We start from the raw sequence: 19,710 nt of genomic DNA, 5'->3' as shown, positions 1-19,710 counted from the left end.
AGACTTCAGTTTGATAGTTTTCATTATGTTAAGCACACAGATTCTCTATTAAGGTTATTTCTAGATACTTAGTTACTTAAAAATATTTTCCATTAGAGATTAAAATGTCCCTTATCTAGCTGGGTGCAGTGGCTCACTCCTGTAATCCTAGCTACTCAGGAGGCTGAGATCTGAAGATCATGGTTCAAAGCGAGCCTGGGCACTAAAGAACATGAGACTCTTATCTAGCAACGGGAAGTGGGGTCATGGCTCAAGGGGTAGGGTGGTATCCTTGAGGTGAAGAGCTTAGGGATAAAGCTCAGGCCCAAAGCTAGGGTTGTAGCCTTGAGCTGAAGAGCTCAGGGACAACACTCAGGCCTAAAATTCAAGCCCCATGACCCACCAAAAAAAAAGTCCCTTATCTACCATCATTTTTTCTTTTTAACAGAATTTGCAATTTAATTTAAACAAAATTTCAGGGACACTGTTAAACACTCCCAGTTTGCTTGACCTTTGTCTTTCTGTTGCTTTTACTACCACCTGTAAGAGTGAGTTGTAGACATTTTCCCCTTGCAGAGTTAAACTTCAGGTGTGAAACTGCTGTTCTCAGAAGTCCCTTTCAGCCACAGTCATCTTACCTATAGCCTCCTATGTAGCTGGCATTTAGTCACATACCCCTTGCCCTCCTTGGAGATTATGATATGTGGTGGTGGTGTGTGTGTGTTTGTGTGTGTATATGTGAGGGGTTGTGTTCCATGCTATCTTTGCCTGGAATGTCCTCATTCTATAGTGCTCTTGATCTCTACACTCTGATTAGCTGGTATTACATGTGCAAAATATCACCCTTATCCTTCCTCGCTCGCTCTCTCCCCATATGTGTGTGTGTGTGTGTGTGTGTGTGTGTGTGTATACATATATATATATATATGTATATATATATATATTGAATGTGGCCTTGTTTCTGGACATTTGGGTAAATGCCAAGCAATGGAATTGCTGGGTCATAGGGGAGCTCTCTGTTTAGTCTTTTGAGGAATCACCATACTACTTTTCAGAGTGGCTGAACAAGTTTACACTCCCACCAACAGTGTAGTAGTGATCCCTTCTGGCCACATCCCCACCAGCATCTGTTGTTAGATTTCTTGATCATGGCCATTCTAACTGGAGTGAGGTGCAATCTCAAAAGTATTTGATTTGCATTTCTTTTAAGGCCAAAGATGTCAAGCATTTCTTCATGTGTCTGTTGGGCATTCTTATTTTCTCTTCAGAGAAGTCTCTCGGTAAGTCTTTAGCCCACCTTTTAATGGAATGGTTGTTTCTTTGAGGATTTGTTTTGGAGAGATTCAATTTCTTGAGCTGTAGGTATATTTTAGATATAGCCCTTGTCTGTTGTATGGCTAGTGAAGATCTTCTCCCACTCTGTGGGCTTTCTATTTAACTTGCTAGCTATGTCCTTTGCCATACAGAAGCTCTGCAGTTTAATGCAGTCCTATTTCTTTAATTTATTGTTTCTGGGTCTTTATTAAGAAAGTTTTGACCTGTGCCAAGGAGTCCTAATGTATTTCTTATTCCTTCTTATAAAGTTTTCATTCAGGATATCTGCTTTTACATCAAGGTCTTTGAATTAATTCTGGTGCAGGGTGACATAGAAGGATCCAGTTTTAGTTTTCTACAAGTGCTTAACCAATTCTGCCAGCATCATTTGTTGAAGAGGCTTTCTTTCTTCCATTCTATTTTTTTTTTTTTGGCTCCCTTATCAAAGATTAGGTGGCCATAGGTCTGTGGGTTGATTTCTGGGTCTTTAGGTCTGTTCCATTGATCCTCAGGCCTGTTCTTGTGCCAGTACCAACCTGTTTTGGTTACTATAGCTCTGTAATAGAGTCTAAAGTTTGGTATTGGTGTTCCTCCAGTGCTGTTGTTTCTGCTAAGAATTGTTTGTGCTATACAAGGTGTTTTATTATTCCCTATGAATTTTTGGATTGCTTCCTCTATTTCCTTAAAGAATGATATTGGGATATTGATGAGTATTGCATTGAATATTTGATAGCCCTTGGCAGGATTACCATTTTCAGGATGTTTATTCTTCTAATCCAGGAACATGGGAGAGTTTTCCACTTCCTTAGTTCTGCTTTAATTTCCTTTTTCAGGTTTTCAAAGTTTTCATCATACAGAGCCTTTACAATCTAAGTTAATTCCTAAGTACTTTATTTGTTTGAGGCTATTGAAAAAAAAGAGTTGTTGTCCTAATTTTTGCCTCTCCTCTTTGTTGGTATACAGTAAAGCAGTTCATTTTTTTTTCATATAAAAAGGTGAATTTATTGGGGAAGTAGGTGGTGAACTGACCAGCCAGGGACACAATGCAGACTCCAGAAGCTAACACTGTGACCCTGAATGGTTCTCATGCTGGGTTTTTAAGGGCAAAATCCATTTGGTCAAACCTGGTTACACAGTGGTGGCCAGTGGGATAGTTACATACACAGAGGGTCCATACAGTCAGCTCCAGCCATACGCAGGTAGCCAATAGGGTTTCAGCCTAGTGTTTGAATTAACCTATCACCTTAGTTGGAATTGGCACGCGAATCTGGCTGATCTCCACACAAAGCAGCCCCCCCCCCCAAACCGAGCCGCCTCATGGTGGGTAGGTATAAGGTTGCCCCTCCCTAGAAGGGCAAAGATGGCTGGGCTGCTTTACTATTGTTGGCCTTCCACAATGGGGCAGGGAGCTCTTACCACATTTAAGATGGTGCCAGTCTTTGCTCCTCTTAACATTCTGATCCTCTTTTTTACTAAGGACATCATTGCATTAATTACACATGGGCCAATCAGCAGTGACATTAAAATAATCACCAGTGGGCCAATCATGGTTGAGGATTAAGGAAGTTCAGGGGCACTAGTTGTACAGTCTCTTACACCATCCTTCGGATACCTGTCTCTCCCTTTCTTGCTCATCTAGTCTCCTTTTTACAGCTGCCAGTCTATCTTTTATTACTCCAGTGTGATTCGCCCAAAAGCAAAATTCTTCTCCCAGCAGTTCATTTTTGAGGGTTAATTTTATATCCTGCTACTTTGCCAAATTTCGAATCAGCTCAAGCAACTTGGAAGTGGAGTCTATAGAGTTCTTTACAGAATCATGCAAAGAGGGAAAGTTTCAATGATGTTCATTGCAGCATTATTTACCATAGCTAAGATATGGAACGACCCCAGATGCTCCTCTGTAGCTGAATGGATCAAGAAGATGTGGTATTTATACACAATGGAATTGTATGCTGCCATCAGAAAGAATAACATTGCACCATTCCTAAGGAAATAGAAAGACTTGGAAAAAATCTTATGTGAAGCAAGCCAAACCCAAAGGAATATAGGCTCCTTAGTTTCCCTCATTTGTAATAATTAGTACACATCTAGGGCTCTCCTAGCAGAGGATTACAATAGCTCAAAACCCATATATATATATATATATATGTATATATATGTATGTCATATAGGATAAGACTAAATGAAATGAACTCTAGGTTATGGAAACGAGATTATGATTGCTGTTCTTAATGTACTGTGTTATTTCTCTTCTTTTTTTTGCCTTTATGGTTAACCTCATTGTTACTGTATCTGACTTTGTTACCTGATATATTGTATATACGTTTATTTGTTTATTTGAGATAAGAAAGGGAAGGTGGGAAAACAAGATGATTGGGAGTGGGTAGGCGAAAGGAAGTGGGGACAAAAACATGAGAAGGGGTGTCAATATGTGAGAAGTAATGCACCTACTTACTATCTGGCGAATGTAACTGTAACCTCTCTATACATTATCCAGACAATAAAATAAAAAAAGTTATAGAGCCCTGGCCTGATTAGCTTAAGGCCCTTAGTTCAAACCCCAGTCCTATGCTAGCCCCAGAAAATAATCTCTAGTGACTTCAGGATTTCACACTAGACCTGAGCAGTGTGCCAAAGTCTTTTGGACATGTGATGTATGGATTTTTCCTGTGAAGAATTTAGTAAGCCCACCAGCATTTCTAACTCTCTAATAGTGCCATCATAACTATGTGCCGTGAAGGTGGGAGATCCTGGGCTTAGGCACAGTACCAACTTGTTCCTACTCAGGTTGTGACCCCTTCATCTCAAAGGAACTCCTACCTGGTCCCTGCGAATACAGCAGGAGGATGAAAGATCCTGCGCGGAAACTGTTCCTTCTCATTTCCTGTCCCCCAGAGCTGCCTCTTGTCACTGACAGAGATGGTTCCATCCTTTGCTTCCTGGCACCTAAACTCTCTTTCCTTGAGAATCGTCTACATTAGCAGATCATACCAAAACCCACAAAAGATCTATGAATCACAAGATCCTTGTTTCTGATTTGTATGGAGAAAATAAGATCTTCAGTTCATCTAAAAAATTATATTAAAAATTATTACCATTAAGTAGTTGTACAAAGGAGTTGCCATTGAACAAAGCAGTTTATGAATACAGTAGATCTTGATCAGTGTCATCCTTTCTATATTTTCACTTACCCCTACCATATTTACCCCACTCTTTCTTCTTAACCCCAAATGTTTATAACTACCTGATATATAGTTTAGTCATTCAGTTCTCCCTCCTCCTGTACTTAAGTGCTCCTTGACTTCTGTCCATCATAGGAGTTTTTCCTGTTGTAAGACTTATGTCTGTCATTTTTACTATAAATATCCTAGTGTATGTGAAGTAGTGTATCATTGTGATTTTGATTTGTATGAGCTTAATGACTTAATATCAGCATTCTTTTCACATGTGTTACTTCCATATCTTATTTGGAGAAAAGTTTATTCTGACACATTGTCTTTATTTTAGTAAGGCTGTATTTGTTGCCTTATGACAAGTCCTTCTAATGCCAGGCATGGTGATTCATACCTGTGATCCCAGCAGTCAGTTAATCCCAACTCAATATTCTGTAACTTTGTGAATAGAGCCACAGTAAACGAAGTGTTCAGATATGTCTTTATTGTACATTTGCTTTCATTTCTTTGGTATATGCTTCATTTATATGGGGCCCCAGTAAAGCTAGAAGATATAATAAAAAGAAAAAAATGAAGATACAAAAGGAAAAAAGAAAAAGACCCAAATAAGGCAACAAAACAAATGAAAAAACCAGAAGATACAAAACAGGAAAAGCAGATGAGATGTAGAAAGGAGAAATTACATAATAAAATGACCAAAGGCCAAGAAAAATCAAACCAATCCATAGTCTTCTCTTCCAGAAGAGAGTGACTTCCTTCCCTCTGCTCCCCTACTTTTTTTTTTTTTCCCAGTTCACTCTGTATCTCTGAAATCTAAGATCAGAAAGGGCTTTTTGTAGTCTGAGCTCCAAGATGTCTTCCCTGACACTAAATTCCCATACAGGAGCTGCATTCAACCACCTCTCACCATCTGAGACCAAGGACAATTGTTACTGGATTCCTCCGTACAGTGAGGGCACTCTGCCTCTTGGCATGGGAAATTCATGAGTAGTCAATGCCTTCTACCAATTCCCCTGGCCCGGGAAGTTCACAAAACAGTCAAACAGAGCCATGTGCCTTGTCTTGGCAAGGTCCATGATTCGCTGAGCCTGTATGCCCTGATTTAAGTTCTGTGTCCTCACTCCCTTTCATTTCCATACAGCAGGTATGTAAATGAGCATTTGAGTACAGCTCAGCTCATGTTTTCCCCTTTGGCCTCCCACTGTAGCATGGTTCCCATCTCCCTCCTAAGGAGACCCAGTGCTGTGAATCTGTCAACAACCTATTTACTGGATCCACACTATTTTTGGAGTGGTGGCTTGGATAACTAGTGGAGAGGATAAGGTCATTTAAAAAATTACTATGAGAGGTCAGGAGTTTGGCCTAGTGGTTCAATTCCTTAGTACCACATACACAGAAAATCCAGAAATGGTGCTGTGGCTCAAGTGGTAGAGCTCTAGCCTTGAGAAAGCTCAAGAACAGTGTCCAGGCCCTCAGTTCAAGCCCTAGGACTGGCAAAAAAATAAAAATAACTATCAGATGGTAACACCACCCCCAGCATCTGTGAGAACAGTAGCCTAGGCTGGGCTCCATTCTCCATCATCTGCTTGCTATGTGCTATGCAGCTCTCTTGTCTTTTTTTCTTATTTATTGCAGAGGGCAGGTTATATACTTGAATAAGAAGGCTTATTCAGGCTCTCTTTCTAGCAGCCCTGATTGCTGGGGGTTACTACTTTTCCTCTGCTCCTCCATTCTTTTGCCCAGTGCACCATATAGAGTGCACATTGTTTATTTTGCACATCTAAGGTCTCGCCTTGCCTTTCATGCCACCTACTTGTGCCAGTAGCTATCTGCTGGAGATGAAGGAACCTGCTGCCCTCTAATTGGCCATCTTCGCACCATGTTCAATGTGCACCTTTATAAAATATCTTTGGAGATAAGTTTTCCAGTGTTGTTCAGTTTGGTTTTAAACCCCAGAGCTGAACTGGTCTACTTCTGTTCCCCAGTAGCTAGGACTGCATCTCTATAGTAAGTCTTGAGATTGGGAAGAGTCATTTCCTCAACTTGGTTCTTTTTTTAAAGCTTGTTTTTAGCTCTTCAGAAGACTCAGAAGATTCTGATTTTTGTTTTTCATAATTAGTTTTGCCACTTCTGAAAAATACTAGCTATGATTTTAGTAGCAATTACCCCGATTATTTTGCCCAAATTGACATGTTCTATCCCAACAATGTTCTGACTTGTGTCGTCAGCAGAGTTACAGCTTTAGTGTGACATTTTTGGACTTTCCCATTACATTTTTACCTAGACATTCTATTTCTTTTTCCACCATTATGAATGGGATGCTTTTCTTAAACTTGTGTAGGAGATATAACTAAAATACACTTGATTTTTCTTTATATTCTGCCATGAGTATAAAGTTCTTGTGATTTGTCCTAATTGCACATGCTATTAATTCATACCTTTTATTGCAGAGTAGTATTTCATTGTTGATGAACATTTGCATTTCTTCCAGTTAGTGCAATAAACAAAAAGCACCAGTCTTCTGTTTTATTAGCATGGGTAAATAGGAAGAGCAGCAGGGCTAGATTGTCTGCATGTTTAACTTAATATGAACTTTGAAGAAATGAATTCGTTATTTTCTATGTACTTTTTCCAGTTGAACTGTTGTGTCTTTTCATGTTCTTATTCATAAATACTTTCTCCTTTTGATTATTCATATATTCTCTAGTGCTGTCTTCCTCATTTCAATGACCCAGAGCCATGTTTTAACCACAATAGCATATGAGACTCTCTGGGTTGGGAAAACACATGTATAGCATGTAGATATACCTAGCATGTTAACTTTATTTTTAGAAATATTTTATATAATTTCTTATTGTTACAGTATGTATATTGTACCTTAAAAATGTATGAAGTGAATGCAGATTTCTTTTTAATTATATCCAGCATTTAGAATGTATTTTTGTTTTTGTAATTCAAAGCTGCTGTATTTGTGGTATGTAATAATAATGATATTTGCCTTTCTTGTTCAAGATTTTTTTTTTTTTTTTTTTGCCAGTCGTAGGGCTTGGGCTCAGGACCTGAGCACTGTCCTTGGACTTTTCTCAAAGTAGAGCTCTACCACTTGAGCCTCAGCACCACTTCTGGCTTTTTGCTATGTATGTGGTACCAAGCAATTGAACCCTGGTCTTCGTTCATGCTAGGCAAGCATTCTACCACTAGGCCAAACTCCCATCCCCCTTGTTCAAAATTTTTTGAACAAATTGCTAAGCTGTACTAAGTATCACATTGTCTATTACTTCATGAAAGGCATTTTTTATGGTGTTGAGAAAATCCATTTTTAGCATTTTCAATTTTCATTATACACTGAATATTACTAGGCTTTTTTCAGACCTCTATTAAAACTATATGGTATTTCTAATTTGTTTTATGAATAGGATGGCAGTTTTCTCAATTAAAAAGTCATTTACTTGCTAGAATAAATCCCTTTTGGTTTGGTCTTTTTGAGTTCAGTCTGTTTAGTGTTTGTTTTGTGTGTGTTTGTATGCTTTTTATATCTTTTCATAAATGAGATGAGTTTTCTTTTTTAATGTGCTGTAAGTATATGAATCACTTATTGGTTTATGATGTTGTATCCAATAATTGGGTATCATTTCATTCTTTTTTATGTTCCATCAAGTTTAGGAACATTGGAAAAATTCACTGCTACAATTTTAGGCCTACAGTATGTGTTGTTGAAGGTGAAATTTTTGAAAATCCTAAAAAGTTTACCACAATCTTAAATAATATAAATTATTTTAATAGAAACCCAACATATAAATTATTTAGAATGTAAAATACATGTGTATGTAGGAATCTTTGTGTTAACATATTATACAAACAATAACCACTCTAGAAAAATAAAAAATTAGTTGAAAAGAAAAATAATCCTGTTTGTCTACTACTTAGATATAATTGTTTGATACATATAATAATCCATATGATTTGTGCAATTTGTAATTTTTCTTACATTATACTTTTTCCTGTTTGCCCCCTACTTTTTTTTTTTTTAAAGAAAACCATAGAAGGATTCTCCTTAGCCCTCCTTCATTTCCTTTACATCAAGGTTTAGTTTGCTCTGTTTTATTTTTTAAATACTGGGTGAAGTGTCTCCTGCCTGGAATTCCGGCTACTCAGTGGACAAGAATCAAGAACATTGTGGTTTGAGGCCAGCTATGGCCAAAAAAAAAAAAAAACCAAAATAAAATAAAAGTGGCATCCCATCTCAACTAATAAATCTAGGCATGGTGTCTAAATGAGACATCAGCCTAGATGAGAGTTTCACAGACCCCACCAGCTTGTACATAAATGCCAGACTATTTAAAAGATTCTAGAGCAAAAAAAGGGGAGTAGCTCAAGTGATAGAGTACATGCCTAGTAGGCACAGGGTCCTGAGTTCAAACCCAGGTACCACTAACACAACCACAGAAATGTGGTTTATGTGTTTTCGTCTGTCTGCCATTATCTTTCAGAGATTTTTGTTGTTGTTGTTCAGTTACAACTGGATTCAATTGAATTTATTTATTTATTTGAAAACTTGGAGGAGGTTTATTGAGTAAGGAGGCAAGCAGACAAGCAGACAAGCAGAGAGGCAGGGGCATACTCACAGTGTAGGTGTACTCAGAGGGAGAGAGATACCTAAGTGATTTTTAAAAATAATATTTTCATTATCTTTAAGTAGTTGTATGAAGGAGTTGTCATTCCCTGAAGTAGTTTATGAATACAGTGCATTTTAATCAGCGTTGCCCCTTTCAACATTATCTTCTCCCAACCTTACCCCTTCCCTTATTTATCTTAATTTTAGATTATGTATTGAATTTTCTTGCAACTTAACAAAGCAGTTTGTGTGTACAGTGATCTGAGTCATCCTTTCAATATTTTCACCACCCTTCAACCTACCCCTTCACTTATTTTTCTCAGTTCTGTGGCATACATAGTGAATTCTTGCCTGCTTTCTCCAGTTCTCCCACTTCATTCTTCTACCCCTCTCCTCTTGACCCCATCCTTCCCTCTTTCAATTACCTATTTCCTTGTACCTGTTTTGTTGGGCTTTGACTCAGTCTTTTTAAAGAATTATATTATTAGCATTCTCTATAGTGTCTGTTATACTTCAGGTAATTCATCTGTAACTCCTTCTTTACCACTTAGTGTATTTACTTGTAGATTTATATGTGGAAAAAGTCATTGTTGCTAAATTACATGGCTACGGAACTCTGTAACATCCTTGTAGCATTGATGTTGATATGTTGATTCTCCTTTTTCTTCCATCATCATCATCATCATCATCATCATCATCATCATCACCATCATCAGGACCACCATCGAGGTGGTACAGGACTTTGAAGTCAGGGTCTGTCTGACAGCCTGCCTGTTATTCTTGATGGCTGAAGCTCAGCCACTTAGCTATGCCTCCAATGTGGCATACTGCTGGTTAATTGCAAATAGAATGTCATAGACTTTTCTGCCTAGACTAGGCAGAACCTCCTGAGCAGCTAGGATTTTAAGTGTGAGACATAGTATCTAACTGATACTCATATTCTTTTATTCTTATTGATCTTTGTTATTTGGTTAACACATAATCCTTTTTATTTTATAACTTAATTCAAGTGTTTGAATGAAAAATTTCACAAAGTCAGTGTTAACTTACATCAGTGTGTAAGTTGTAAGGAGAGATTCTTATTTTATGATCCTGAACAATTAATATAAGTTATATATATATATATATAATGTTAGATGGATAATCTTACCTCATTAACTCTACCCATGCATTTATATGTGTATTTTTCACAGTTTATTATCTTTGAAACCAATATATTTTTGGTTGATAGCTCCTATAATGAATATGATCTGTATCTGAAAAGTTTTATTGAGGGAAAGAACCAGCTTTCTGTCTTGAGAGTAGTGAAATATGATAAATAGTTGTTTTGATCTATTTTATCACTATGTGATAACATAGGGGCTTTTGTAAATTTTTTTGCCAGTCCTGGGCTTCAGCTCAGGGCTTGAGCACTGTCCTTGGACTTTCTCAAGGCTAGAGCTTTACCACTTGAACCTCAGCACTACTTACAACTTACTTTCTATGTATGTGGTACCAAGGAATCGAACCCGTGTCTTCGTGCATGCGAGGCAAGCACTCTACCACTAGGCCAAACTCCTGGCCTGTATTTTTTTTTAAGATGTAAGAAGCAGGCTGGACACATAAATAGAAATGTAAGTGAGTTTTCAGGTTATCTAACCCCATAGAAGATAGAGCTGTGAGTTCTGAGGGCTAGGACCTGATTTATTCATTCTCTCCCCCCCCCTCTTTTGTCTCTACTGAATGGTATGCTTTTATAGTAGCTATGGAGTGCTTAATTCAAGTCTAACGAAATAACTTCTGTGAGCATTCACCTGTCTTGGTAGCCTGCAATGTCAGAATCCTCTTCATCAGGGGGTCTCGTTGAGAACACATGGCAGAAGGTAATTCTGAGCTGATCTGTTAGTTTCCCTTCCAGGGGCCCATAGAACTTTTGTGGGCCTGATGTATTGCACCTTGTTTTTATTGTGTTTATCAATTTAAAAAAATAACACTTGTTTTCTTTATCCACAGGAGTGAAACCTCGGTCTGGGTGGGCCATTGATCCCTTTGGACATTCACCAACAATGGCTTACCTTCTGAAGCGTGCTGGGTTTTCACACATGCTTATCCAGAGAGTTCATTACTCTGTTAAAAAACACTTCGCATTCCATAGAACATTGGAGTTTTTTTGGAGACAGAATTGGGGTATGTGGTATTTGATAAAAGCTGAAGATTCTACTTTACCTTCAAGTCATAGAGGTTGTAACTTCTACCCTTATGGGTTTTATTTGGAGTGTCAGTCTTGAAAATCAGATTGCCTAAAAATATCTACAATTATTTTCTAAGATATTTGTGTTAAGATTCTGTTGAGCCGTGCTGCTGACATTTATCTCTATAGAATCTTTTTTATGCTTTAAGTAAGGAAATATGAGGGATTTGTGTTGTGTGAATAATAACTTCCACTTCTTGTTTAAAAAGCATGTTTTACCACAAAGTCAGAACTTACGTGCACCTAATTGACTCATCTGCGCTGCTCTATCTTCCTTCTGTCTTGTATTTTGTAAGAATTGCTGTAGTGAGCTGTGGTTTCCTCCTTTGGGAAGTACCCACATGATGCCACATATGCCACTGATTGACACTGTATTCTGTAGACACACTTGAGTTCCAGTGGTGCACTTCTGCATGACTGTTGGGGAGAAGAGACAAGGTTTTACACCTCAAAAGAGGCTGCACCTTCACCAACCCTCGTTTAAATCAGAACACCTTTTTTTTTTTTCTTGCCACTCCTGGGCCTTGAACTGAGGACCTGAGCACTGTCCTTGGGCTTTTTCCTCAAGGCTAGTGTTCTACCACTTGACCCATAACACCACTTCCAGCTTTTTTCTGTGTATGTGGTACTGAGGCATTGAACTTGGGTCTTCCTGCATGCTAGGGAAGCACTCTACCACTAGGCCAAACTCCCAGCCCAGAAGACCTTATTTTTTAAATTCATTTTTATCCAGTCTATATGATAAGCCATATTATAATCCCTCATGTAGCATTTGTAACTGTCCTTCAAATTAGATTCTATATTTTCCCTTTCTGTGGTGAGGAAATGAAGTGTTAGGTATGTAAAGCCATTTTGCATCTGTGTGTAGGTTCCAGAAGTCCAGGGTCCCAACTCCGCCGAGTTCTTAGCGAGAATTCATCTGAAAAGATGTTAGGAAATTGCCACTTTACATGGTGCCTGCTTTCCTATGTGATCCACCCTGCTTAGGTGTTTCAAAAGAATCATTTGTGAACCTAGATAACAACTGTCTTAAGTGGATTTTTTTTTAATAAAGAAGAAATCAGTTGGCTATGTAATCTTTTCATTGTGGAAAACTAAGTCAGTAGGGGAGACAGCAGCTGGGAGTGGGGTTTTGTCACATGTAGTCTGATCACATGCAAAGGAATATATTAATTTGAAAAACCAAGGACTGTCAGTTAGAAGAAACCCTACTTAAATAATTGTGCACATTCAGATCGCCTATAAATATTAATTGGCAAGAAATTGTCAAGTACTTTGATGTATTTAATACTGTGTTGGAAAGAAATATAAAAAGTATTCTTTTACCTGCGTGGAAATTATAGTCTAATTTGATAAAATACAGACACAACCAAATTAAATGTGTAAATGAGCTGCTAAATAATAAGAGGAAAGGTGTAAGAAAGCCTTGATCCCCAAGAGAAAGGAGAGAATTACCACCAGTGTACACTTATCTGTGTACTGCCTTATTTCATTTATTTTTGATTAGCCCAGGGGCTTGAACTTGGGATCTGGGCCCTATCTCTTAAGCTCATTTGCTCAAGGCTCATGTTCTGCCATTTTGAGGCACAGTGCTACTTCCGGTTTTTTGGTGGTTAATTGGAGTCTCATGGACTTTCCTTCCTGGGCTGGCTTTGAACTGTGGTCCTCAGACCTCAGCCTCCTGAATAGCTAGAATTATAGGCGTGAGCCCCCCTTGCTAACTGTAACTATATCTTTGTAGTCATGCTTATCACTGTGCTTCAGGGAAATGGCTGCCTGCCTGCCCAGAAATAAATAGGGTTTAAAGTTTTCCAAAGCACTAGTAGTTATTGTAACTAAATGGTTAAAAGTGATGTGTTAAGAATTTTCTGTTAACTTAGAACATGTGTTTCAAAAAACTTTTTGTGCTGTCCCTGGGGGTTGAACTCATTGTCTGGGAGCTGTTTCTGAGATTTTGTGTGAATGGCTAATGCTTTACCACTTTGAAGGAGAGCTCCATTTACAGCTCTTTTTTTTTTTTTTTTTAGTTAATTGGAGATAAGAGTTTCACGGACATGTGTCTTATTTTTTCATTTTTTAAATGTTTACAAGTTAGGTTTTGTTTGTCTGTGCTTGGGGTCTTAGTAGTTCCCTCTTCTACTCCTTTCCTCTCTCTTCACTCAGCATTTTTCTCCAGTAACAGCCTCAGTATGCCCTGCGGTAAGATCAGACAGGACCTGGCAGGCATGGACATGGTCGTGATTTTAAAGGAAGCAGTTGTAACTTTCCCTTCTGCTCAGTTTGTAGCCTTCCATATCAACAAGTGCCATGTCTTTGTGGGGCTTTTCTGTTCCTGCTATATTCAGATAGAAAAGGTAAACAAAATCTGTAATGTCTATCTTCTTTTAGACTGGGACATATGCCCTCGTAAAGGGGCTGTTGATTTTGAAGAGTGCTTTTATATATATATATATGTATGTATGTATGTATGTATGTATGTATGTATGTATGTTATGTATAAAATGATGGCATTCTGGACAGCTTAAGGGGAAATACGTATTGTGTAAATGCAGGTTTGTTTATTGCCTTTTTATTTTAGATCTGGGATCTGCCACAGACATTTTTTGCCACATGATGCCCTTCTACAGCTATGACATCCCCCACACGTGTGGACCCGATCCTAAAATATGCTGCCAGTTTGACTTTAAACGGCTTCCTGGAGGTAGATATGGCTGTCCCTGGGGAGTACCCCCGGAAGCAATAACTTCTGACAATGTCCAGAGCAGGTATGAAAATATCTATTTCATAAGCAAGTACTTGACTGTGCGTTGCTGAAGAGTTAGAGTGGGTTTCAGTAGCAGCATTGTTCTTGTTGTGAGTACTTATTCACACTAGATCTAAAGCAATTTAAAAAAATGCCACAGCCTCCACTGCACCTCTTCTGTGTTATAATTTAATGGAAAAGGAACAATAGCAGATCAATATATAATGGCTAACCTATAATACACTATTATTACCATCTCCTTTGCCCTCATTATAAAAGCTTTCAGCTGTGTTTGATTGATTTCATATACTTTTGTTGATAATAAAACTTCTGGTCCCCATTGTCCAAATTGGTAAGAAAAGCAACTCAACTGCAAAAAAACCCATTTATTGAAATAGAGCACATAAAGACTGCAATTATCTGTGTCCTTAATAACAATCTCAGTAATAGTGAGTGCCGCCTAGTTCTGGTGAATATCTTTGCATCATTCTGATATTTTTGACTTACAGGAAACCTTAATTAGGAATATTTATGCTTAAATACATTTAAATAAATATCAAAGAATGAACCTTTTTTTTTTTAGAAGAAAATTGTACTTAATGAAGAGAGAATCTCATTAAACCAAGTTGTGTACTGTTTCTAATTTTGGCACTTTTTAAGTTTTAATTTCTTCATTTAAAAATTAGAGGTACATAATGCATTAAAATAAAGCATTCTGTTGTATATAAAAAATAGTCTGCTAGGAAAATAATATAACCTTTTAATTAAGATCTTTTCACCGTCAACTCTGTGTATCAGAATAAAATAATATATGAAGTAGAAAGTAAAACCAGAACTTTTTACTTTGATGTTATGTTCACCAAACCTGTAATCAATAAATCCCAATGTGAACCCCTTGGTGTGGTAGACACCAAGATATTTTAGCATTCCAGCCCTCTGGAAGATAGGATTGAAATGCCCTTATCAACATATGGCTTCAGCCAGACACCAGTGGCTCAGACCTGTAGTCCTGACTACTTAGAAGGCTGAGATCTGAAATTCATAGATAGAAGCCAGACTGGGCAGGAAAGTCGGTGAGGCTTTCATCTCCACTTAATCACTAGAAAAGCCAGAACTCGAACTGTGGCTGAAGTGGTAGAGCACTGATATTGGACAATAAGAGGCTCAGGGACAGTGCCCATGCCCTGAGTTCAAACTCCATGACTGGTTGCACACACACACACACACACACACACACACACACAATCTGGCTTCATAATTGTTTCAAAAATTGTTTACTCTAGAGACTGACCTGATTCAATATTATGGCTTCTACAGCAGTGAAAACAAGTAAAGACCTGTAAGCAGCCTGCTTTCTAGTGTCAAGCTTCTCAGGTATAAGAGGACAAACTTATGTTTTTGTACTAGAAGTCATAGTAAAAAAAAGGAAGGGTGAGCATGTGACCTGTCTATTGGAACCAGGTAGTTGTGGTTACAAATACATGCACCACTCCTTTTAATTCAGATGGTCATGGTTGGGACTACCATTCAATTGGCTGGGGAATTTCAGTGTACCATTATTCTCTGTGGGTGTTGCTCACAGTATCAGAAGTACATTATTAAGTTAAAAAGCCATTCTGTGTAATTCATTTGTCATCTAACCCCCAGGAACATACCTTGTGCTCATTCAGTTGCACTGATTGTGAAGGTAGTTTCCAGGCATCTGGGTACAGGTGGATGAATGGCTCTGTGAAACGCTTGTATACAATTTTTTTCTAACTTCTTATAAGTCTTGAAATCGGAACCCTGCTGCTTATTTCATACCTAGATAACACCTTGTTTTTGACCGGGTAAAGCATGGAGATCAAACAGACATTTCAGCTCAGTGTCCTGTTTCAACTTTTGTTTGTTTGTTTTTGTTTTGCCAGTCCTGGGCTTGAGTTCAGGGCTGAGCACTGTCCTTGGATTTTTTCAAGGCTCGAGCTCTACCACTTTTAAGCCTCAGCACCACTTCCAGCTTTTTTGTATGTATGTGGTATGGAGGAATCGAACCCGAGTCTTCATGCATGCTAGGCAAACACTCTACCATACCACTAGACCAAACTCCTGGCCATATTTCAACTTTTAATATCCTAAATTAATTAAAATTTAATTGAAATATACCGATGACATGATTTGATATATCTAGTTTTTTAATGTATTCTTTTCAACTTGCTCCTCAGTTTGAAAATAAGGAAATACAGTGCTTCATTAAGGTTTTTTTTTTTTTCTGTCTAGGATCTTAGGCTTTTCCATTGAGTAGTAGATAATTTGATATTTGAAGGATTTTGTTGATGGTGTAATAGAGTTTACATTTCTTACCTGATAAGGTGAAGAGCAAATTATGATGGTGAGCAAGTCATTTATCATTTATTAATTCAGCTTATACACTTAGTGAAAATCTACTATTACTAGACAGTAGTTTTTCTTTCTTTGATAATTTCTAAGGAAGTGTTTAAGAGTTGACATAGATATCAGATTTTAAAAGCACAGGCAGTATAGTGCTTGTACTTTTTTTTCCCAAAGCACATGTGTGCACACCACTCACACACACACAAGCTTTGATATAAACTATATGATTGATTTATTTACTCATTTGTTTTAGTAGTTAAGTTTTGAATGATAAAGCTCATTTATGTGTTGGAATATTGTCAAGTAGTAATCTAAAGTTAGTTTTTAGCAAATGTGAAATGTTATTAAAGGTACTTGCCTGGCAAATACAGAAGAAACAAAGAAAAAACAAAAAAAAGAAAGCACAGCATCTCATGTTACATAACGCTGTGCCACTAAGTTAAATGTGAAAATCTAATATTTGCAAAGCAACTTCAGAGATTATAAATTTTGGAAGACCCAATTGGATTCTAAATGTAATTAAGTAATATTCCATAATTTTTTATAAAATGCTTATTTGTTATTTTCATGGGTTTATGAGATGGATTTTACTTTTGTGTAGTCCTTGAAATGGAAATTATAATTTTAGGTAAAAAATAAATTTGTTATTTAAACACTTAATTTCTTACATGTGGGCCTTTTACACTCTATGGATTGCTCTGGGTTCATCTGTCCTTTTTCTTTCAGTTTTCACAAGTCTTTCCTCTTAGCTTTTGTTTTCAGACCGTTCCCAACTTTAGCATTTCTGTAAGGAATTTTCTGCAGAATACTAAACACGAACCAGCAAAGCTGTTCATTGCATCAGCAGGTTGTGTTTGGTCTTTTGAGTCATGGTAGAGCTCAAGGAAAGAGAAAACAAAGTACCTAATTTAACTCTATAGAGTGTCATCTGATGATGAGTACTGAAAAAAAAAAAGTCATGCAGATCATCAGATTATTGATGAAAATTGTTAAGTGAGGTTGGTGTTTTTCCTTTGGAAGGTGGAATACTGTGTGTATAAAATGTGATAAGTGGGCCAGGAGTTTGCCTAGTGTTAAGAGTGCTTGCCTAGCTTACATGAAGACCTGAGTTCAATTCCTTGGAACCACATACATAGAAAAAGCTGGAAGTACCCTGGCAGACAGAAATAATGTATCTCAGATTTAAAGTCAGATAGTAAGAAATAAAATACTAGAAACTATTATCTGTTTTTCAACTAATCAATTGGATTTGTATTCAGCATTTTTTAATTTTCTATTTTGAAAACTGGCTTGATACTAATCAACAAGCCTAACAAACAACATTATCACTTTGAATTCCTCCATCTCCTTCCTTTTTTTTATTTTATTGTAAGGGTGATGTCAGAATGATCACAGTTACCTAAGTAAGATAATGAGTACATTTCTTGTCAAATGTTGTTACCCCCTCCCTTGTTTATTGCTACTTTCCCTCACCCCCAGCTCCCCACCCCCAAGTTGTAATAAAGTTCATTTCCAACATAAAAAAAAGAAAAGAAAAAGCTGGAAGTGGTGCTGTGGCTCAAATGGTAGAGCTCTAGCCTTGAGAAAACCCAAGGACCATGCTCAGGCCCTGAGTTCAAGCCAAAAAAAAAAGTGGTAAGCTAAGATTTGTATCTTTTGATAATGTACTTTTTCCTTATTTAATTAAGGCTATTACTTTTTATTAAATTAGAGAAATGATTTTTTTACAGAGATGAATATTAAAGGAGGTCAAATTTTGAAGTTAATGTTGATGAAAATTTTTTTTTTCTTATTGGACTAAAGTATTTTATTTTCCTCCACTCCTGGTGCTGGAACTCAGGGCTTGAGCCTCTCTTTGCTCAAGGCTAGCACTCTACAACTTGAGCCATAATACCACTTCTGGCTTTTGTTTGTTTATATGGTACTGAGGAATCAAACTTGGATTTCATGCATGCTAGGCAAGTACTGTACCACTAAGCCACATTTTCTTAAAACATGGGCCCTCTGGGATGCATTTGCTTTGGTTAGTTTTCAGGAAGACATTGATGTCCTAGTAATAAATACTTTGTTGTCATTTCTTCAAGAGTAATCCATTGGAAAATATGGGTCTTTTTTGTTTGCAGAAATAGAATTTGTCACTATTTAAATTGCGCAATATAGGGTCTGCCTTACAAGTTTTAGTTTACTCGACTTTTTTTTTTTTACTTTTTGATTTAGTAAAAGCAATTTCTCTTAATAATAATAAACAATGTCTGAATTTATCTAAAATATAAATGATTCCTTTGAATGAGTTATATCATCACCATCTCAGTAGTATAACCAACCCCTTTGTCACCTACCCCCCCCCCCCCCCCCCGGTTTTTGTAGGGCTCGGATGCTACTAGATCAGTACCGAAAGAAGTCAAAACTTTTCCGTACTAAAGTTCTTCTGGCCCCACTGGGAGATGATTTTCGCTACAGTGAATACACTGAATGGGATCTGCAGTTCAGGAATTATGAGCAGCTTTTTAATTATATGAATTCACATCCTCAGTTTAAAGTAAAGGTAATAAGAATATTTATGTACAGTACCATGTTTGACACCTAGTCTGTATTATTTAAAAGATTTCTAGAATGTGGTAACCATCATTTCCTTGTCTAAATCCTAGTATTAGAACATGTCATTCTTAGTCAAAGAGTAGTTAATTGGCAAATCATCACTTTCTATAGTCCTGCTTCTAAAGTCAAGCATTTCTTACCTCTTCTTGAGAATTAATGAGGCTTTTACTTTTTTTTTAGTTCAGAATGTATGTCTACTAAGTTGTGCTTTTCATTTTTCAGGCTGTCTTGTTTTTCTACCAGTATTGGATGTTTATTGTTTTCCTCTGAGAATTCCTTCCTTGTGACTTTTGCAATGTGAATGGCACTCACAAACGAACATTACAAATGTCTTGTGTAGAAGACTTCTAAAATTACTCATTTGCCTCTGTTTCTTACTTTAAGAAAATTTTAAGCCTTGTGCAAATTTTAAAATGTGCTCCAAAGTTTTAGAAATACCACGCACAGCCCCCTTCTCTTCATACCCATGGCTCAGCTCCCTAATCTTCAAGTGAAGAGCACCATTGTTTGAGGTACTCCCTGCTCTCTTACCATGATACCTGGGAGCAAATCTCATATGTCATACAATCTTGTCTGTAATGTTTTCAGAGCATATCTCTAAATGATAAAGGTTCTTCTTAGTATGTACATTTTATATTAACATAATAATTATTGTTAATTACAATTACCATTATTATGTAATAGATTT

At 37.2% G+C, this 19,710-nt stretch overlaps 1 protein-coding gene across 2 annotated transcripts in view; it reads left to right on the top strand.

The window, feature by feature from the left end:
* Positions 1-19,710, top strand: part of Man2a1 (mannosidase alpha class 2A member 1) — a 162,536-nt gene that overhangs the window by 56,307 nt on the left and 86,519 nt on the right. For both annotated transcript variants that reach the window (XM_090331511.1, XM_090331512.1), the window contains exons 6-8: positions 11,074-11,247; positions 13,890-14,076; positions 18,792-18,969. In XM_090331511.1, the coding sequence (XP_090187637.1) occupies positions 11,074-11,247; positions 13,890-14,076; positions 18,792-18,969 (539 nt within the window). The remainder of the gene's footprint in view (positions 1-11,073; positions 11,248-13,889; positions 14,077-18,791; positions 18,970-19,710) is intronic.

Source organism: Megascapheus bottae, chromosome 4 (genome assembly GCF_031878675.1).
Source record: "Megascapheus bottae isolate mThoBot1 chromosome 4, mThoBot2.hap1, whole genome shotgun sequence".
In the NCBI taxonomy this organism is placed as follows: Eukaryota; Metazoa; Chordata; class Mammalia; order Rodentia; family Geomyidae; genus Megascapheus; species Megascapheus bottae.
The sequence above is the reverse complement of the archived record's forward strand: the minus strand, read 5'-3'. Positions and strand labels throughout refer to the sequence as shown.